At 40.2% G+C, this 22,787-nt stretch overlaps 1 protein-coding gene across 14 annotated transcripts in view; it reads left to right on the forward strand.

Annotated features, from left to right (window-relative positions):
• ERC1 (ELKS/RAB6-interacting/CAST family member 1) overlaps positions 1 to 22,787 on the forward strand; it is a 411,084-nt gene that overhangs the window by 315,444 nt on the left and 72,853 nt on the right. For 10 of the 14 annotated variants that reach the window (XM_045588387.1, XM_045588384.1, XM_045588388.1 and 7 more), the window contains one exon: positions 8,428 to 8,526. In XM_045588387.1, the coding sequence (XP_045444343.1) occupies positions 8,428 to 8,526 (99 nt within the window). Of the gene's footprint in view, positions 1 to 8,427; positions 8,527 to 9,951; positions 10,019 to 22,787 lie in introns of all 14 variants that reach the window. The other 4 variants (XM_045588391.1, XM_045588392.1, XM_045588389.1 and 1 more) reach the window with 1 other exon arrangement.

Consider the following 22,787-nt stretch of genomic DNA (forward strand, 5'->3'; position numbering starts at 1 on the left):
AGTTTTATTTATTCTAAGTCAGATTATTCTCATTGGTGTGTCTGTTTCTTCAGTTATAGGAATCCCCCTCCAATAACTGTTAATGTCTTGTTTTCTTGTTTGTATGAAGCAGTGATACAATATAAATAGCACTAAACTGACAATTGCCCCTGGTCTCATTATCAAGAGCTCTAGCTCCAGTTCTGCTGATAACTTAGTATATAATCTTGAGCAGTAATGTCACCATCAATTAATATACATCACTTCACAGCTTACAAAGTACTATTCAAACCCCTTAGAGCACCTAACCCCAGGGCTATTTGGACCAAGCAGCTCTCTATAATAATAAAAGCATAATATGCAAATAGACTAAACTACCGAACAGCAGAACGAATGCCCGGACAACATTCCGGACTACCACACTATGACACGCACTGGTGCCAGGCCAGCCAAGGCAGTTGTGATGGGATTGGTCTGGGGACCCCACCGTCACCCCACGATCACCCACCGAGGGAGTGCCAGGCCACTGGCCGGTGGGGCAAATGATCAGGGGTAGGGGTGCTCCATGGTCACCTCTTTGGGCGATTGATCTGAGGGCCCCGTGATCAACCTGAGTCCCATGGTCAAATGCCCCACAGAGGGAGGCCCAGGCCAATGGTTAGCTACGCTGTGGCGAGTGTGCAGGGCCAACAGTGATCATCCTGCAGAGGGAGGCCCAGACCAGCCAAGCAATCGCACCCCAAGCCTGTTGCCTGCAGAGGGAGGCAACTGGTGGCAGGGGAGAAGGGGTAGTGCCACACAGATGGCAAGCAGTGGCAGCAGCAGGGGGGAGGGGGGAGCCAGCTGCCAGCAGTGGGGGGAGCCGGGGAAGAAAGCCCAATAGGCCCTGATCACTGGCCAGGCCTAGGGACCCTACCTGAGAGGTCCCGGATTGCGAGAAGGCGCAGGCCGGACTGAGGAGACCCCTCCCCATGCACAGATTTTGTGCACCAGGCCTCTAGTCATAAATAAAAGTGAGTAAAGTGTGTAAGACAATAGGAGAGAGAGAACTGGGATTAAATAGGGGCCACATGCTTTGTGTATAGAGGCAGCCATTGGAATTCCAGCTTGTTGTTATTCAAAATGTGGGCCCTGTGTTACCCAAGCACCCATCTCCCCATACCCCTCCCAAGATTCCAGATGTTTATATTAAATCTTTTTCAGTTGAGGAATAACTGGAATATACCATTATTTTTGTTTTAAGAGTACAACAGCCCTAACCTGTTTGGCTCAATGGATAGAGTGTCAGACTGTAGACTCAAGGGTCCCAGGTTCAATTCCGGTCAAGGGCATGTACCTTGGTTGCGGGCACATCCCCAGTGGGGAGTGTGCAGGAGGCAGCTGATTGATGTTTCTCTTTCATCGATGTTTCTAACTCTCTATTCCTCTCCCTTCCTCTCTGTAAAAAGTCAATAAAATACATATATATATATATATATATATATATATATATATATATATATAAATATCTTTTTTTTTTTTTTTTTTTAAGAGTACAACATATGATTTGGTATCCATATAATAAAAGCCTAAGCGACTGTTAGGGCAGAACGACCGGTCACTATGATGCGAACTGACCACTAGGGGCAGATGCTCAACACAGGAGCTATCCCTTGGTGGTCAGTGCGCTTCCACAAGAGGAGCGCTGCTCAGCCAGAAGCCGGGCTCATGGCTGGCAAGTACAGTGGCAGTGGCGGGAGCCTCTCCTGCCTCTGCAGCAGTGCTAAAAAGCAGCAAGCCGAGTGGTAAGCAGCAGCAAGCAGGCAGGCAGTAAGGAGCAAGGGTCCCAGACTGCGAGAGGGGCAGGCCAGGTTGAGGGACACCCCCCCTCCCACATTCACAAATTTTGTGCATTGGGCCTCTAGTATGTATATATTATGAAATGATTACCACAATAAGTCCAGTTACCATCCATCGCTACACATAATTCACAAAGATTTTTTAAATAATGAGAATATTTAAGATTTATTCACTTAGCAACTTTCAAATATGCAATACAGTGCTATTTCCTATAGTCACTATGCTGTACATTATACCCCCAGGACTTATTTATCTATAACGTTTGTATTTATGACCCCCTTTACCTATAAATCTTTTTATATGAGTGTTGGCAACTAACGTATGTGAGTGTGTGCATGCACGCGCGGGCATATATGCACGCGCACGTGAGTGCACGTGTGTATGTTTAAATATAAACCAGGCCACAAGCTGCCTAACTTATCCTCTCGGGATTTTATCTTCCTCATCTATAACATTAGATGGATAGATAATGTATATTTTAAGGTCTAACATTATTTTTCATGTTTTGACAAATTAGTATATTTACCTATAGTTATATCCTATATAATAAAGAGATAATATGGAAATTGACCCTCACGCCCTCACGTCACAAGATGGCCACCACCACATTGTCACAGATGGCTTGCAGGGGAGGGCAGTTGGAGGTGACCAGGCCTGCAGGGGAGGACAGTTTGGGGCGACCAGCCTGCAGGGGAAGGCCGTTGGGGGTGATTGGGCTGGCAGGCAGAGTCATTAGGGGCAATCAGGCAGCCAGGGAGACAAATGGTTAGGGGCCAGAAGTCCTGGATTGTGAGAGGGATCACAGATTAGAGAAGTTACAGGCTGGGCTGAGGGACATCCTCTCAGTGCATGAATTCCATGCACCGAGCCTCTAGTTATCTAATAATTGCTGACATGAGGAATAGTTTTTAAAAATATATATATATCTTACAGAGAGGAAGGGAGAGGGATAGAGAGTTAGAAACATCGATGAGAAAGAAGCATCAATCAGTTGCCTTCTGCACACCCCCTACTAGGCATGTGCCTGCAACCAAGGTACATGCCCTTGACTGGCATCAAACATGGGACCCTTCAGTCCCCAATCCGACACTCTATCCAGTGAGCCAAACTGGCCAGGGCTAGGAATAGTTTTAAAAGAAGCAATTATAAGCCATAAGAAAACACATTTGTAAGGATTCATTAAATCTGTCTATAGGAATTTACTTATTTTGTGAAAGTAACAAGTATTTCATTTTGAAGCTGCAAAAAGGATTGTAGTTACTCACTATCCCTTTAAACCTTGTTGTATCATACAAAGAAACGTTGTATTTTGATGAGTTCTGCTTCCTTGGAGTTAAGTGAAGTCCAGAGGTTGTTGGGAGGTATGGGGAAATCTGAATTCCTCCCAGTCTTCTTTCATCCATCTGTTCCATCTTTTTTGTCATCAACTCCAGATGTAGGAAAATTATTCCCAAAAATTTGATAAGACTCTTTCTTCCCCTCTTTTCTAGCATCAAATCTAACTTGCCCTTCCTATTGTCAGACTGCTGCCTTTTATGATGCCACAGGGAATTTATCAATCTTTTGAGTTTCCTGATCCTTCTTGAATTGTCTCAATGCAAATAAATCAACCTAGATTTCCTGCCCCTATGCTTGTGCCCCTCCTGTTTCTACTGCTTTTTCTTTTTTCTTCTTGGATTTATTAGAGTTTCAAGTGTACAACTCAATAAGGTATCATCTGCACACTGCATTGTGCATTCCCACCCAAATTCAAGTCTCTTTCCTTCCCATTTATCCCTGCTTTGCCCTCTTCTACCTTCCCCCACCCTCTTTTCCTCTGGCAATTACCATACTATTGTCTGTGTCTGGGTTTTTGTGGTATGTGCTTTTCTGCGTCTTCTAGATCTTTCAGGTGGCATGATTTATAACTGTTTCCTGTGCTTATTGACCTTGGTCTGAGGATCCCATTAAGCATAAATCTACAAAGATTGGTTTCAGGGTGGTTTTACTTTCCCCCACTAAACTTCTCTTGGTGGGAATTAGACAAGTATATTTCACAAAACATACTCTTACAGCTTCCTTTGATTTCTTTTTAACTAATGTGGATACTTATTAAAAGTGAATATGGAATTAAATTATATTTGCTTTCAAGCACAAGAGGAGCAATCCTGTCTAATAAAAGAGTAATGTGCAGATTGACCATCACTCCAACACACAAGATGGCTATCCTCATATGGTCAAAGATCCTGCCCCCATGTGTACAGAAGATGGCTAGCAGGGGAGGGCAGCTGGGAGGGACCAGGCCTGCAAGGAAGGGTAGTTGTGGGTGATCAAGCCTGCAAGGGAGGGCAGTTAGGGGTGACCAAGCCAGCAGAGGAGGGAAGTTGGGGGGGACAAGACCTGCAGGGGAGGGCAGTTGGGGGGGACCAGGCCTGCAGGGAAGGGCATTTAGGGGTGACCATGCCTGCAAGGAAGGGCAGTTAGGGGTGACCAGGCCCGCAAGGGAGGGCAGTTAGGGGCAAACAGGCTGGCAGTGGAGCAGTTAGGCATCAATCAGGCTGGCAGGGGAGTAGTTAGGGAGTGATCAGGCTGGCAGGCAGAAGCGGTTAGGGGCAATCAGGCAGGTAGGCAGGCGAGCAGTTGGGTGTTAGCAGTCCTGGATTGTGAGTCAGACATCCCTCAAGGGGGTCCCAGATTGGAGAGGGTGCAGGCTGGGCTGAGGGACACCACCCCCCTCGTAAACCAGGCCTCTAGCATTAAATAAACTACATTGGCTACTACTGAGTGTTTTTTACATGGGCAATTTACATGACTAAATTGAATCATCTGTACTACTACGTGCCTTTCTAGAAAACAGTATTTAGGACTTCATCTCACAGATGAAAATATCTAACATTTGTTGAGCTAAGCCTTGTTTTTAGTACTTTACTGAATTACTACTCATTTAGTCTTCACAGTAGTCCATTGAAGTATAGTTATCCTCATTTTACAGAGGAGATTCTGAGAGAGTTAATAATTTGCCCAGTCACATTGCTTGTAAGTGACTGAACAATTCATATCACTTCAGTGTTGTCACTGCTAATCACTATACCAAATGTGTTACCATTATTGTGTGCATTTGGTTAGAGATTTCAGCCTTCAGCCATATTATTAATGATCTCATAATTCTCCCATGATAAATAGTACTTTAATCAATCTTTATTTAAAATTATAGTGAAAATATATAGATTACCATAAAGGATTATTCTCAAATTTTTAATTAATTTATAATCTTGACAGATCAAAATCTGTTCCCCATCTTATATGTCTTCTCATTTCAACAATTATATTAGAAATTGTTGATTGGATTAATGAATAGTGGTGTGGCAAAGAGTTCTGATTCAAAGCTCAGTATTTGAAATCAGATAGGCTGATTATTAAGCTACCAAGTTTGAAGATCTATGTGCTAGTAACCCTAAATTACCCTTACAAATAATTCTGGTATTAAAATACTATTACTATTGTATACATACTAGAGGCCGGTGCATGAAATTCATGCATGGGGGTTCCCCTTAGCCCAGCCTGCACCCTCTTCAATCTGGAACCCCTTGGGGAATGTCCCACTGCCGGTTTAGGCTTGAACCCGCAGGGATTGGACCTAAACTGGCAGTCGGACATTGCTCTCACAATCCGAGACTGCTGGCTCCTAACTGCTGCCATCCTGCCAGCCTGGTCACCACTAACTGCTCCCCCTTGCCCACCTGGTCACCCCCAACTGCCCTGCCTACTAACCTGGTCTCCCCCAACTGCCCCCCTGCCGGCCTGGTTGTTCCACGCAGTCTGCTGTTCAGTCATTTGGTCGTCCCTCACTAACCCCTCTGCCCGCCTTGTCGCCCCACGTAGCCTGCTGTTTGGTCATCCATCCAGTTGTTTTGGTCGTGACAGCTCCTGCTTTTTTATATATTAGGATATCTGCCCCCAAAATATTACACAGCATTTAATAAGATAGATTTTGGATACCATAATTTTTTTAATTTAAAAAATAATAAATATGCATTCTCAAGAAGAGTTCATAAAGATAAGAGTCTGAAAAGCTACTAGAAAATAGTAACTGTTGAAAATGAACATCTATTATACCTGAGATCCAAGGGTTTTTTTCCTACCTGTATTTCAAAAGCTTTACAAATTATAAGAATTTAATTAACTACATAAATTGTTGAGCTTCAGTACTAAAACAGTATTCATGGTAGTTGGTTTTCAAAGTTACAGAATGCTTAAAATACAGTTTATGAAATTGCCAATCATATTCCTGAATAGGGTTTTTGGGACTCTGAAACAGTTACAATCCTATCTAATAGGATTGTACTTCCGCTACGCCTACAAGCCATTGTACTGACTGTACTTCCGCTACGTCTACAAGCCATTCCCACCAGCCTTCAGGAGCAAGTATGCAAATTAACCCAACCAAGATGGCAGCAGCCACGGAGCTGGACCAAGCAGGAGGCTTGGGTTTCCCCTGACAATGGAGGACGCCAAGCTTCCCGCTTGCCCTGGCCAGCCCTGGCCTCCACTTAAGGCTGCAAAGTTTCAATTATAGAAGATAAATAAATCCCAGATACTTCCTTCCAGCCAGCCCAAGAAGGAGCTGGGAGCTTGGGTTGCAAGGGGGGGGGGGGGGGGGCATGACCAGCCTGCAAACAGCCTTTAGCCCCTCACCCAGGCTGGCCAAGCACCCCAACAGAACCTCCACCCTGACCCAAGACACCCTTCAGGGCAAACCAGCCAGCCCCCATCCGTACAACAAGCCTCTATCTATACTAATAAAAGGGAAATATGCTAATTAGACTGGAGACCTTCCAGGAGACCTTCCGGACGTTCTTCTGGACAAAGTCATGGTGGCGGGCCTGAGGTAGAGGTGGTTAGAGACCAAGAGGAGAGGGCAGTTGTGGGTGATCAGGCTGGTTGGAGGGTGGGGCCTTGGGGGTAAGCAGACCAGCATGGGTGCCAGTGGGGTAAGCAGGCCTTCAGTGGGGGTCAGTTGGAGGTGATCAGGACAACGGGGAGGGAAGTTTGGAGTGAGAAGGCCCTCAGGGGGACAAGCAGGCCAATGGGGAGGGAAGATGGGGGCAAACAGGCGCGCGCGCACTCACACACACACACACACACTGAGTGACCAGATTATTATGCTTTCAGAGATCATAATAATCTGGTCACTCGGTATAGATAGATATGGAGGGAAGAAGGGAGGGAGGGAGGGAGGAAGAGAGGAAGGAAGGAAGGAAGAAAGATGGGTCTATATATCATGAAGTGAAAAATAGAATTAGAGTCCTATCCTATCTGTAGGATAATATAGGTTTTATTGTAGAAACAAGCATTGCTTAAACTTCTTAATTTGAGATTACCTCCCCCATTCCCAAAAAAAGAAAAGAAAAAATCCTGTACCAATTTATGACCTTGTCTTAGTTTGCTCAGACTGCCATAACAAAATACCATAGAGTTGGTGGCTTACACACAGAATTTATTTTCTCACAATATGGTTGCTAGGAAGTCCAAGATCAAGGTGCCAGCTGATTTAGTTTCTGATGAGAGCTCTCTTTCTGGCTGAAAAAGCCACAATCTTTCTGTGTCCTCACATGGCAGAGAGAAAAAGGCAGTGTGGGGGGAAGGGGTATCTCTGATCTTACAGGGTCACAATTCTGTCCAATTAGGGCCTCACTCCTGTGACCTCATTTAATCTTAAATACCTCCTAAAGATTTGGTCTTCATATACAGGCACATTAGGGGATAGGGTGCTGATGTGAATTTGGGAATGGGGGATACAATGCAGTCGATAGCTATGCCTAAACCTCCCCCATCTATATATATAAAAAGCCAGAGACCATAACGACAGAACAACCAGTTGCTATGACGCCCACTGTGGCCCAGTCGGGGGGTGGGGCTGCCTGGCCAACCTCCCGAGGCCCCTCCCTTAGTCGGCCCCACCAGTGATCGGCCTCTCCCACCCCAATCAAGGGCAGGGCGGCTGGTCAAACCCCCTCCTGTCACCCTTCTGCCCAGCCATCCCCGCCCTGATCAGCTTGTCCCATCTGATCAGCCCACAGCCCCTCCCCCTGGCTGGCACCACCCCAGATTGCTTCCCATTCCCCAATAGGAGCTGGGCCAGCTGGCCAACCTTCTCCAGCCCCTCCTCCTGCCTGGCCCCGCCCCCGATAAGCCCCCTACACACCCCATTTGGGGACAGGCCGGCCGCCCCACTGTCTATAGCCCCCTCCCATGGCTGGCCTGGCTCCCAATTGGCCATCCACTCCAATTGAGGGTTGGGCCCTTGGGCTAATCACCCTCTGCCCCTCTCCTCAGCCGTCCCAGCCCTGATCAAACCCTGATTGGGGTGGGCCAGCCAGCCAACCTCCCGCTGTCTCCTCCTTCTACAGGCCTGGCCCTGATCCACCCTGATTGGGGCTGGACTGGCCAGACCACCCCACCCGTGCATGAATTCATGTACTGGGCCTCTAGTATCCTCAGAAATTCTGTTTATTTTATTTCAGACAGGATTAGTTTTATCCTTTCTTATGATATTCTTAAGACCTTTGTTACTTTACAGTGTCATAGAATTTTTATCTAAATGTAACCTTATAAATCATTTCTTCTTAGACACAAAATCGAATGAAGTTAATGGCCGACAACTATGAGGATGACTACTTCAAATCCTCTCATTCCAATCAAACCAATCATAAACCCTCCCCAGACCAGGTAAGTCTACTCTTGAATGTTTTATTAAAAAAAAGATTGATATGCTTCTATTTTTATGTATTTTGTACTGTTGTGCTACAGATTCTAGGATATAGATTAGAAAAATAATCAGTTTTTAAAAATTCCATCAATTTTTTAAAAACACATTCAATTTCTGTACAGGAAGATAATAGATGATTCTAAATATATTAAGAGGAGGTAGTAAAAAAAATTGAACAGAATAAAGAATCCTTGTATTTGGCTGAGAAAAAAAAAAAACACAACTTAATCTTCTCAAAGGCGCATACTAATTTATAACAGTCCTGCTTTTCTTACTAAAGAAATAATGCCTTATTAGGAAAATAAGAGTCTTGTGAGCTCAATGAGGCACAACTCAGTGCAAAGGAAGCTATTCTTTAATTGCAAATTTTAAAGTCTCTGCTCATCATCTATTAAATATGAAGATTGAAATAGTTTTTTCACTCCATCACCTTGGTGGATCCCTTTAGTATATGTCATTTTCAAAGGAAATTGTTGCCTTCCACTTCTCATCAATGCAAAAGCATTGATGAGTCTGAGGGGAACCATATTCAACTCTATGTAGTTTTTTAAAAAATGGAATTCTCCCAAGATCTTGAAAATGATGGATGGGGGAGAGTGGTGAACAGATTACCTCATGTCCCATTGCCAAAAATCAGATTTCAACATCTCCATCACAATCTTAAAAATAATAGCTGTGGAGGGAGTAAAATAATAGTTAAATAATTATGTCCATATGATCAAAAGTTGAATGAAACTTCTCTACTAAACATCTCTACTAAACAATGGCAATGGTGTTATCTTAGGAGAAGAAGAAGAAATATTGCAGATGAAAGCAGCAATAATATCCAAATTGCTTTTTTTTTTTCTCTAAGATTCAGAAGGTAGATGACATTTACTAAACCAGTTGAGTTGAGTTGAACCTTATATCTTTAATGTAGGCAAAATGTAAAGTTGTCTGCCTGAGGTCAGCAGTCTTGTTCTGGCAAGAAGTCATTTTGCTTTCTCCGCCTGCTCCTGGACACCTGGGATTAAATGTGTGCCAGTGTATACAATATGAGTATTATTAGATCCTTTCCTTAAAACAGGTTTTGCTAATAAATACAAAAGTAATTGTATGCCTGGGAGTAGTGAGAGGCAAACAAAAATGGAGAAAGGTTGAAAAAAGGCAAATAATAAAAGTCTCCAACTTGATAATTTTGCCCAGTCAAGCCCTGGAATGGAGATAACATCTTGGAAAGGTAGGAAGCATAGAAGTGTAACAACAAACGAAAAAACAGTCAAGAAATTAGAGTCCATTTTCTTCTACTACTTATGCTTATGTCTTTGTTTTAAATACTAACCAACTCTTTTTCATTCCCATGCTGCTCTGGGGCATTGTTCCCTTCTTCATCTCTCTCCCCATAGGATGAGGAGGAGGGTATATGGGCATAGCCAATCAGATGATCTTAGTTCAGCCATTTTGTTCAGAACGGTGAGAAACAGCTTTCCTTAACTATAGAAATGTTTTTTGTTTGTTTGTTTGTTTGCTTTCATTGTTTTTTGCACAATCATTCTCACATCATGTTTCTCTGTAATTCATAAAATCATTTGGTGCGCCTACTGGTTTCTCATTTCACAATTCCTGTGTGACTTGCTATGCTTCTGGTATAATGGGGTTTGGGTTTTGTGGATTTTTTTTTTTCCATGTGTGTTAATAGTCACTTTTACTATAATTTTAAAATACATTTTGGGAAAACTTCCAGGGCATATAACTAAATTTCTCCTGCTATGAGTTTATTAATAAAGCATTCTATCTAGAGTGATTTTACAGTGTCCTGGTAAGTTTATAGAGATTTACATAAAATTGGAAATAGAAAATTTGACCAAGAACTCTGTGAATAGATTGGGGATATACATTTTTGTGATAATTAAATATAAATACAATATATAGTTGTGTTTGTTTTTTTAAGCAATTTTTACTGTGAACCACAACCTTTTGTTTCTACTTATAGAAGAACTAAAGGCCTGATGCATGGATTTTTGCACCAATGGCCTGCGTCCTCTCAAAATCTGGATCCCTCGGGGGATGTTGGACTGGTGGTTTCAGCCTAATTCCCACAGGCCAGGCCGAGGGACCCAACTGGTTTTGGCCCAATCCCTACAGGCCAGGCTGAGGGACCCTACCAGTACACGAATCGTGCACCAGGCCTCTAGTATGCATAAAAGATCTTTGGTTAATCTCTTCCCACCCTCCACCCATCCCCCTTCCCTCTGAGAATCATCAATCTGTTCCATGTTTCCATGCCTCTGTATTGAGCAACTGCCCCCCTGGTGGTCAGTGCACGTCTTAGCTACTGGTTAAATGGTCTACAGTTGCTTAGGCTTTTATATATATAGATGCTCTGAATTTTCAGGGTCAGTAATTCTTATAGAGTGCCTACCAACGTTATCCCATAGCATTTTGACATCACTCTCAAACTGTCCTTAAAAATAAGAAGTAAATAAAGCCTTTTAAACAGTTAGTCTGAAGAATTATTTTTCTGTCTGTTATGGATTGCTGCTGAGTCAAACAGTTGCCAGGACACTGTCTAGATTCTCCTTTCTGAGCAATTTGCCTGGAAAACATAGTCCAGCTGCAGCATTATCTCCCTTTGATGTGATGCCCTGGAGGTTTGACTAAGGAAATCCTTTTCTTAGGAAAAATAATAATTATGATTAATAAGTTCACACATATTGGTGGTCTTGCACTCCCTGGATTCACTGCCCATGCTTATTAGTGATTTCACTCCTTTGGAGTTGGTTCTCCTTGGAAAGTCTATGTCTTGGAGTTATACTTCTCAAAATGATGGAGATATGTGTAGACTTCTCACTAGCAAACAGCCAAGAAGGATGATGAGGTAAGTTGGGAAATAGGGTATATACTGTGAAGATGGGAAGCTTTTCAAATTACTTCATTCTGAAAGAAGGTGAAATCACAATACCAACCAAAAAGCCCTTTGGGTTAGAAGGTTGCATGCCCAACAAAGCTAAAGCTTAGAAACCAATGTGCTAATTCTCTTTACCTAGTCTACATCATAGAGGGGTAGTTATTTGTCATCATGAAGCATGTGGGGCCACACCCTGGAGGTTTGACTAAGGAAATCCTAATACCTCAATCAATAAAGAAATTAAAATGCAAAAATAATAAATAAAGCAATCTGATAAGAAAAATAATAATTATTATTATGATTAATAAGTTCACACATATTGGTGGTCTTACACTCCCTGGATTCACCGGATGTAGCTCACCAGTCTCCTCTAAATGAACCTGCCTACTTTATTTTAACAGAACATACAAACTTCTTGGCCTGCCTTAGCAGGAAACAACTCCTGCATATACATGAACATGGACAGGATTATATTTTAGTTGAACACCCTTTTCTAGCCAATCAGAAGAAAATGTTAGTGTTATAGGAAACAAGGCCCATAGGTACCTTTACCTGAAGACTGAAAAATGAACAAACCTTCAAATAGATTTATTCTTGAAGTTTCCCTTTTCTTTTCTCTTTTCCTATAGTAGAATAACTCTTAATCAGAGTTCAGTTGCTACCGATTTTGTTTTTTTAATTATGCACTATTGATCTTACTTCATCAAAATATTAATTGCCATTGGTTTAACACATTGCAGTTATAATTAGTAGGCCATAGTGGTGTTTCTACAATACAGTATTTCAAATTTTCTAAAATGAGCTATAAATATAAGGTTGTACGTAAAGAAGTGTGTGAGTGCTTCCTGCAGAAGTTTTGACTTGGCAGTCTAATTTCCTTCACCTATTTCTTTACTAATTCTACAGAGAACAGATTTTCTCCCAACCAATTAACCAGGCCTGACCCTGCTTAGCTTCCCAGATCAGATGAGATCGGGCACATTCAGGGTAGTATAGCTGTAATGAGAACAGATTTTCTTAACAAAATTATTTACTTTTCAAATTAGTGATTTACTTTATCAAACTTAACATAAAAACATTTCACATGGATTTTCTGTAGGCTGAGGGGAAAGAAGGGCTCACTTTTTCTAGCTTGAAGTAATACTAGCTTCATTCTATGTATCTTAGGAGGGTTGCTTGAAAGTACATTCTTTCAAAGAAAGTTTCAGTGACTAAATTTCTTTATAGGTCATTTCTTTATAAAATTCAAAGTGTTTTTCCAAGGGAAAAAATTCTTCAACATATAAGAGATTAATTTGAATTAAATTGAATGAATGGAGTTTTCTTTTTTCTTGTTTTACCCTTACAAAAGAATGTACGTCCCATGAGGACAGGAACTTAGAAGATTTGCTTTTGTATTCCATCAACTGTAGAGGTGTCGAACTCAATCAGAGAAGGGGCCAAAATCTAAAATCCAGCCTAAATCGCGGGCTGAATGGTTTACTGAACAGTCATAAACTGTCATTGTGATGGAAACGCAGCGGAGTGCAGTGATGACAGTGCGGTGCGGGCCACATTGCAAGGCCTGGCGGGACGGATTTGGCCCGCAGGCCTTGTGTTTGACACATGTGATCTAGAGTCTAGAACAATGCCTAGTAGAGAGCAAGCTCTTATTAAATATATAGATAATTAACTTCTGCATTCATGAAATTTAGATAAGAAACAGTAAAGTTTACATTGAAACCAATAGCATAGACTTAATTAGCTGTTAGCTTAATATCATCATTTCTACTACAAAAAGTTTTGAAAGGGGAGAAGGGAAAAATGTCTAGAAGCAAAAAACCTGTTGAGAAATGTTGAGAATTTTAAAAAAAGTCATAATTAAGTTATAGGATCTGGCTCCTGTAATGTTATGCTAAATAAAAGGGGGCTGAGAATAATTCAGAAATCTTTCCTATCTGCTAATTTAACATCCTTCAGGTAGAAACTTTTCCTTTCGTAACCTGTAGTTTATAGCCATAAAGAGGAGCCTGAAGCATAGTAGCTCTTTCTTGGCTTCATCTTATGGAGACTGAATACACTGGTGCCAGACCACACAAATGAAAGAGGTACCTGCCCAGGGACTTGGCAGTTGGTTTTGGTATAAGACTATTTCACTGACTAAAATCTGGAAATGTGTTGCATTGCTGTTAGCTCAGCACAATAGCATCCCAAAACAAGATTTGGACCAGTATGTTTTGAAACATTTCTTTTTTAATTAGAGGTTATGTAAATATTAATACAAGCTTTTAGGACAAGTGTTTTAAACTAACTCTCTTTTTCTTTGGGCATTTCCTTTTTTTGTCCATCCTAATTGGATTGTCCTTATCAAATTAAAACATCCTGAAATTATCCTATTGCATTAGTACTACAATGGTAGTCTCTTAAGTCTCTAGAGAATATATCTGTAGAAGGGAACTGTTAAGTCATCTTGTACAATTGAATGGGGTAGTGAATTAGAATATTTTACCAGTATGCTCCAAATTGTTTACTAGACCAACAGTTTAAATCATTTGGACCAATACCAGGACTAGTTTTTGACACAATAGGCAAGGAATAATTTGACCTTTTATTTTTTTTTTAATTTCTTTATTTTTTTGCAGGTTAATTTTTTTTTATTGTTTAAAGTATTACATGTAGTGTAATTATATCTCCTTTTCCCCCCATTGACATTCCCCCAGCCTCCTCTACCTCCGTCGCATGCCCTCATTGTATTACATGTGTCCTTATCCCCCCCCCCCCACTCCCCCTTGCCCCCGCTCATGCCCTCACCCTCCTGGTGTCTGTGTCCATTGGTTAGGCTTATATGTATGCATACTAGTCCTTTGATTGATCTCTTCCCCCACCCTCCTCTACCTGCCCTCTGAGGTTTGACGGTCTAATCCACATGTGTCAAACACAAGGCCCGAGGGCCAAATCCGTCCCGCCAGGCCTTGCAATGTGGCCCGCACCGCACTGTCATCACTGCACTCCGCTGCGTTTCCATCACAATAACAGTTTATGACTGTTCAGTAAACCATTCGGCCCGCGATTTAGGCTGGATTTTAGATTTTGGCCCCTTCTCTGATTGATTTCGACACCCCTAGACTCTAATCAATGCTTCTCTGTCTCTGGATCTGTTTTTGTTCATCAGTTTATATTGTTCATTATATTCCATAAATGAGTGAGATCATGTGATATTTATCTTTCTCTGATTGGCTTATTTTGCTTAGCATAATGCTCTTCCATTCCATTCATGCTGTTGCAAATGGTAAGAATTTCTTCTTTTTTACTGCAGCGAGTTTTCCATTGTGTAGATGTACCACAGTTTTTAATCCACTTATCTGCTGATGTGCACTTAGGTTGTTTCCAAATCTTAGCTATGGTGAATTATGCCTCTATGAACATAGGGGTGCATAAATCCTTTTTGATTGGTGTTTCTAGTTTCTTGGGATATATTCCTATAAGTGGGATCACTGGGTCAAATGGGAGTTCAATTTTTAACTTTTTGAGGAAACTCCATACTGTTCTCCACAGTGGCTGCACCAGTCTGCATTCCCACCAGCAGTGCAGGGGGGTTCCTTTTTCTCTGCATCCTTGTCAGCACTTGTTTGTTGATTTGTTGATAGCCATTCTGACAGGTGTGAGATGGTACCTCATTGTTTTGATTTACTGATATTTTTTAAATAAATGCAACTACTTAGGAACCTAGTGAGGAATTTGGAACTTCAGAGATTAGGAAGGGATAGGAAGTGGATCTTGGAGATTAGAGAAAGTTTGGATAAATGGAAGGGAAAAGAAAAATAATATTAGATAGAAACCAACTTGAAAGAAGGCACTAAGGATGAGAATATGACATGTAGGGGCTAATACTCAAACTGGCAAGCTAAAACATACAGTGTCAATGTCCTTTCATTCATTGCATGGTTATGTACCCACCCACACTTCTATTTTAATATAAAATGCATAATTCAAATAGAAAAGCTACAAATGTGAGTGGTTCACAAGAATAGATAGATACATGTTGAGCTTTACAGAATATTAAAAGAGCAATCAGCTTCCCTTGGACATTGTCTGAATCATTGTTCTGAGTTGATTGCCTTCTCATCTCATTCGGATGCTTCAGGGTCCTGATCTGAATGTGGGCTTCAGGACCAGATTACTTAACTTTATTTATTTGTAAAATGGGGATAATAATATACCTACTTCATGGGGTTGTTGAGTGATTAGATGATCTAATATAAAGCCTTTAAAACAGTGCCTTTACAGATCATGGTAACATTCTTGATTAATGTTACTTATTAATGTCTTCAACCCGTAGACATACAGTGACTATTGATAGCACGAAGCCCTTCCTGCTTCTCTCTGCCTCCCTCCCTTCTCTCTTCTTACTTTCTTTTTCTTCCTCTTGCCTCTCTCATTTCATTAAATAAGAGAATGGGGCAAGAGTTTCTTAATTTGAAGCTTTGGATTTAAACTGTTTTTGCACCAAATAAACTCCAGTCTAATGGCATTTCCTGTACACTTCCCACACAAATATCTTTAGTTTCCTCTTTGTCCTAAGTACAGACAATTTTCTGTCTGTTATGCTCCCCTTCCTTCTTTTCTCCATCTCAAACTTAAATTTAAAATCCTCACTTATTTCTGCTTTTCATGATTTTCCAGAAGTTTCTACTCTCTCCACAATTAATATTCCTTTTTTTGAATGCCTTCCTTTTTTTCCTTTTTCTTTTGTTGTTGTTGTTACATATATATTGATTCGAGAAAGAAAGAGAAAGAGAGTAAGGGGGAGGGAGAGAGAGAAACATCATTTGGTTGTTCCAGTAAGCACCTTGACCATGGATCAAACCTGCAACCTAGGTATGTGCCCTGACTGGGAATCAGACCCTCAACCTTTCAGTGTATGGGACAGATGCTCCAACCAACTAAGCCACACCAGCCAGGGCTATCTTTTTTATTTAGTGTTTTCATTTTCTACAAATATCTACTCACAAGTGGAATTCCTGGATCATATAGTAGTTCTAGTTTTAATTTTTTGAGGAACCTCCAAACTAATTTCTATAGTGACTGCACCAGTTTACATTTCCACGAACAGTGGATTTTTTCTCCACATCCTCTCCAACACTTTTATTTCTAGTCGGGTCGATAATGGCCATTCTAACAGGGGTGAGGTGACTCCTCATTGTGGTTTTGATTTGCATTTCCCTGATGATTAGTGATAGAGAACATCTTTTCATATACCTTGTAGCCATCTGTATGTCTTTTTTGAAAAATGTCTATTCAGCCTGGCCAACATAGCTCAGTGGTTGAACATCAACCTATGAACCAAGCAAGAGCTCACAGTTCAATTCCTGATCAGGGCACATGCCCGGGTTGTGGGTTTGATCCATGGTCTAGGTCAGTGGTCTGCAAACTCATTAGTCAGCAGAGCCAAATATCAATAGTACCACGATTGAAATTTCTTTTGAGAGCCTAATTTTTTAAACTTAAACTTTTTCAAAATAGACTCACCTAGGCCATGGTATTTTGTGGAAGAGCCACATTCGGGGGGCCAAAGAGCCGCATGTGGCTCACGAGCCACAGTTTGCCGACCATGGTTCTAGGTGCTTACTGGAAGCAACCAAATGAATTAATCCCCAGTGGGGTGTATAAGAGGCAGCCAGTCAATGATTCTCTCATATCCTTGATATTTCTATCACTCCCTCTCCTTTCCTCTTTAAAATCAATAAAAATATATTTTTTAAAAAGTGTCTATTCAGATCTCCTGCCTACTTTTAAATCAAGTAGTTTGTTTCTTTAGCTAGTGAATTGTATGAGTTTTTAATATATTTTGGATATGAACCCTAACCAGATATTTATTTGCAAATATATTTTCCACTTAGTACGTTACCTTGTCATTTTGTTGATTTTTCATTTGCTGTTCAAAAGCTTTTTAGTTTGTTGTAGTCTCACTTTGTTTTTGCTTATGTTGCCTTTGGTGGGGTTTTTTGTTGTTGTTGTTTGTTTTTTAATCTCACCCAAGAATATTTTCCATTGATTTTTGGAGAAAGTGGAAGGAGTGTGGGGAGGGTGGAGAGAGAAAGAAAGAAACATCAATGTGAGAGAGGCACATGGATCGGTTGCTTCCTGCATGCACCCAATCCAGGCTGGGGATTGAGCCTGCAACCGAGGCATGTGCCTTTGACTGACCAGGAATCAAACCCACAACCTCTTCTTCTGCAGGCCAATGCTCTAACCACTGAGTATTTGTTTTTAGCATCAAATCCAAAAATTACTGCTATGTCAAAGAGCTTACTATCTGTGTTGAGTTTTATTTTGTTTGATTTTTTAGGAATTTTAAGATTTCATGTGTTACATTCAAGCCTTTAATGTATTTTAAGGTGTTTTTTTTGTGTGTGTGTATGGTATAAGATAATGGTCCAGATTCATTATTTTGCTTGTGGCTCTCCAATGTTCTCAACACCATTTATTAAAGAGACTCTTCTTTCCACGTTATATATTCTTGGTTTCTTTGTCAGAATTGACCTTATATGTGTGTGATTATTATTGGGCTCTCTATTTTATTTCATTAATCTGTGTGTCTGTTTTTATGCCAGTACTATACACTGAGTGGCCAGATTATTATGCGTTCAGAGATCATAATAATCTGGCCACTCAGTGTATATCTTATATAATAAAAGGCAAATTGTCCCCTCGACCAGGAGTTTGACCAGCAGGCAGGCCAGTCAACCGCCCATGTTCCCTCCTGGCCAGGCTGGCCAGACCCCACCCATGCACAAATTCATGCACCGGGCTTCTAATACACATACATACACACACACACAACACACATACACACACACACACACACACACACATACACACACACACATTGAATGGCCAGATTATTATTCATTCAGAGATCATAATAATCTGGCCACTCAGTGTATATTTTTAATTACTATAGTTTTATAATATAGTTTAAAATCTGGGAACATCATGCTGGTGACTCAGTTCTTTTTCTCAAGATTACTTTGGCTATTCGGGGTCTTTTATGGTTCCATACAAATTGTAGGGGGGGTTGTTCTATTTCTGGGGAAAATGCCATTAGAATTTTGATAGGATTGCATTGGCTCTATAGATTGCTCTGGGTTATATGGACATTTTAACAATATTAACTTTTCAAATCTGTAAGCACAAAATATCTCCATTTTTGTATGTCTTTCAATTTCTTTTATTAATGACTAGTAGTTGTCAATATATGTCTTTCACTTCCTTGGTTAAATTTTTTTTTAGGTATTTTATTCATTTTGATGTAATTTTAAATGGGATTGTTTTCTTCATTTGGTGCTAATAGTTCATTATTAATGTATAAAAATGCAACAGATGTTTGTGTATTGATTTTGTGTCCTACAACATTACTGAATTTGCATATTATTCTAATTTTTTTAATGAAGTCTTTAGGATTTTCTATATGTAATATGTCATCTACAAATAGTGAAATTTTTACCTCTTTCTTTCCAAGTTGGATACCTTTTATTTCTTTTTCTTGACTAATTCCTCTGGCATGGCTAATACTATCCTATATAATAAAAGGGTAATATGCAAATTTACCCTAACAGCGGAACAACTGGTCACTATGTTGCACACTAACCACCATGAGGCAGACGCTCAACGCAGGAGCTGCCCCCTGGTGGTCTGAGCTCCCACAAGGGGAGTTCACTCAGCCATAGCCAGGCTGACAGCTTCGAGGGCTCTGGGGCTGCCAGAGGGATGTCTGACTGCCAGCGTAGGCCCAATCCCCTGGGGAGCAGGCCTAACCCTGCAAGTAGATATCCCCCTGAGGGGTCCCGGACTGCGAAAGAGCACAAGCCGGGCTGAGGACCCCCCTCCCCCCAACGGAGTGCACAAACTTTCATGCACGGAGCCCCTAGTGTTAAATAAAAGTGGCAACAGTGGGCATCCTTCTCTTATTCCTGATCTGAGCCCAAAAAACTTTGTTTTTCACACCTGTTCACTGTGGGCTTATCTTTATTATGTTGAAGCATTTTTCCTCTATACCTGCTTTGTTAAGAGTTTTTATCATAAATGGATTTTGCATTTTGTCAAATGTCTTTTCTGCATCTGTTGAGATGATCTTATAATTTTATCCTTTATTTTTATGATGTGATGTATTAGATTAACTGATTTGCAGGTGTTAAACCATCTTTGCATCCCTGGAATAAATTCTACTTGATTATGGTGTATGATCCTTTTAATGTATTGTTGAATTTGGTTTGCTAATACTTTACTGATGAATTTTGTATGTATAGTCATCAAGGATATTGGTCTGTACTTTTCTTATGGTGTCTTTGTATGGATTTTGTATTAGGGTAATTTTGTATTTGGAAACAGTCCCTCCTCTTCTATTTTTTGGAAGAGTTTAAGAAGGATTGGTATTACTTCTTTGATTGTTTCGTAGAATCCACCCGTAATGTCTTCTGGCTCTGAACTTATGTTTTTGATTACTGATTCAATCTCCTTACTTGTAATTGGTCTGTTTAGATTTTTCTCTTTCATCATGACTCAGTCTTGGTAGGATGTATGTTTCCAGGAATTTAGCCATTTCTTCTAAGATGCCCAGTTTGTTGGTATATAATTGTTCATAGGAGTCTTTCATTATTCTTTGTATTTCTGTGGTATCAGTTATAAAATCTGTTTTTATTTCTGATTTTATTTGCATCTTTTTTTCTTGGTCAGTCTAGCTAAAGTTTTGTCAATTTATCTTTTCAAAGAACTAGCTTTTAATTTTATTGTTCTTTTCTATTGTCTTTTTAATCTGTTTCATTTATTTTTTATTTAATCTTTGTTATTTCCTTTCTTCTACTACATGTTGGCTTTTTAGTTCTTTTTCTAGTTCCTTGAGTAAGGACATTTATTTGAGACTTTCTTATTTCTTTAGGAGCATTTGTCGCTATGAACTTCCCTTTAGAAGTATTTTTGCTGCATCACATAAATTTTTGTGTGATACATTTCCAGTCTCAGTTGTCTCAGTTTATTTTTTGATTTAGCCATTACCAACACATTTTTAGAACATAGAATACAAATATTCTGTTATCATCTTTTTAAACAATAGTTTATTTATAGGAGAGTTTGAAAAAAATAGTTTTTTTCTGGTTCTAAGAAAACTTCAAGGCAGTTAGAAACCATCCGCCTGGCTGTCATAGGGAGGAAAGTAGGGGAGACCAATGCAGCCTAAAGGGGGCTCACCGTAATGTTCCCTTCTTCCTATCTTACGTTTTCTCCTCAGAAGTAAACAAGCTAATATTGGTATGATTTTGGTAAGGCATTTGTTTTGGATTATATTTAATAGTTAGGAATAAGAGTACTTCTTGGTCATTTTGGAAGCTAGGACCCAAGAGCTCCACTTCTTTACTTAGAAACACAGTTTTCTGCTTTAGAAGTATTATAACTGATGTGATTCCTTTGAAATAGTTTCCTTTGTCCTCCTGATGGCCCACTAAGGCATTTTGGCCCCCTGGGAGGAACAACACAGGGGTATTCCAGGTAAATTTACATATTTCTAACTAACATTTATTTGATGACTGGTCACCAGCTTGGAAGTATCTCAAACGCTCTGTGTTCTCTGTGTTTTAAAGCCCAGCAGAGTCCTGTGTGTGTGTGTGTGTGTGTGTGTGTGTGTGTGATGTGACTGTAGTAGTCTTATGTTTAAACCTCAAAAAGAAGCAACTGCTTTCCAAAGCAGCTAAATCTGCAGGTCCAAAAAAAAAAAAAAATGAAGGTTTTTTTAACTGACACATTCATCAGTACTGCCTGAACAATATCAATACCACTCCAAGGTATCACGGCATGGAAAGTTATCCACAAATATAAAGTCAGACCTAATTACCTTTAAAAAGCACCCATAGTGGCAGTGGACTTTTTCTTCTTGACATGGGGTGATTTTTTTTATATATTTTTTTTATTGATTTTGTACAGAGAGGAAGGGAGAGAGATAGAGAGTTAGAAACATCGGTGAGAGAGTCATCAATCAGCTGCCTCTTGCACAACCCCTACTGGGATATGCCCGCAACCAAGGTACATGCCCTTGACCAGAATCGAACCCGGGACCTTTCAGTCCCCAAGCCGACGCTCTATCCATTGAGCCAAACTGGTCGACATGGGGTGATTTTTAGGCAACAGAAAGAAGCAGAAGCCACCACCTCTGCGCTGTGGTTCTAAGTACTACTTTTTTGTGTGTTTTTTTAAGACAATTTCTATTTTATTTTTAAAATATATTTTATTCATTTTTTACAGAGAAGAAGGGAGAGGGAGAGAGAGTTAGAAACATCGATGAGAGAGAAACATAGATCAGCTGCCTCCTGCACACATCCCACTGGGGATGTGCCTGAAACCAAGGTACATGCCCTTGACCATCGTCGAACCTGGGACCCATCAGTCCGCAGGCTGACACTCTATCCCCTGAGCCAAACCAGTTAGGGCCTAAGTACTTCTTGATAGACTTAGTGATTACCTAAGCTCTGTGAAGGCAAAAACCTCTTGGACCACACGAGTGAGTTGTAATTTGTGAAAGAGACCTTTCTCATTGTATTTTGAAGATCACTTTTATAGTGTTCCACAGGAACAGCCTTTATTTTTGTAGTTTCCGCTGAAAGATTGAAGGTGGCATTGTCCTGTGACTCACTTGATTCATTTTAGACTGAAATTGTGGTGTTGTAAATATCTCTGGAACATATGCTCTCAAATTCATGAGTTTTTTCTTGATGATGAGCACTTAACATGAAGAGCTAGTCCTCTTGCTTATGGTATTATTTATGATTTAGACATTCTTCCTGGACAATAAAAAATATCCTTGCACTCAGTGCAAAAAAAAATTTCATGACAATTTGATTGTTTTTCACAGAGTCTGAAAATATGGGATTTTACAGAGCACAGTGAATATTTATTTATTTATTTATTTATTTATTTATATTTATATTAAGTATAAAAAACTGGTGATTTTTACCCTAAAGAAACTTTCCATGTATTTTGTTTGAAGTGCTATACTTCAATAATACCTGTTTTTAATCTTTTAATTTCCTCTGTACCCTAATAAGGTTATCCCATAATCTGACATCATTCATGTTTATCAATTTCCTAGACTGATCTTAGCTCCAATTAGTATCCAATGCACCTTCTAGAATATATCAAGTTGATTACCTTTAGCCCCCACTAAACATATATGGCAGAACCCCTTTTAATACCAGTTTTGGAAGACAGGCTTAGCACTTGCCTATTATATCACACTTTTATTTTTCAGAGTTCTGTTTTGAAGAATATAATTTGACTCACATTTTATCTGCACTATTAAACAATATT

This window comes from Pipistrellus kuhlii, unplaced genomic scaffold (assembly GCF_014108245.1).
Source record: "Pipistrellus kuhlii isolate mPipKuh1 unplaced genomic scaffold, mPipKuh1.p scaffold_m20_p_3, whole genome shotgun sequence".
NCBI classification, from domain to species: domain Eukaryota; kingdom Metazoa; phylum Chordata; class Mammalia; order Chiroptera; family Vespertilionidae; genus Pipistrellus; species Pipistrellus kuhlii.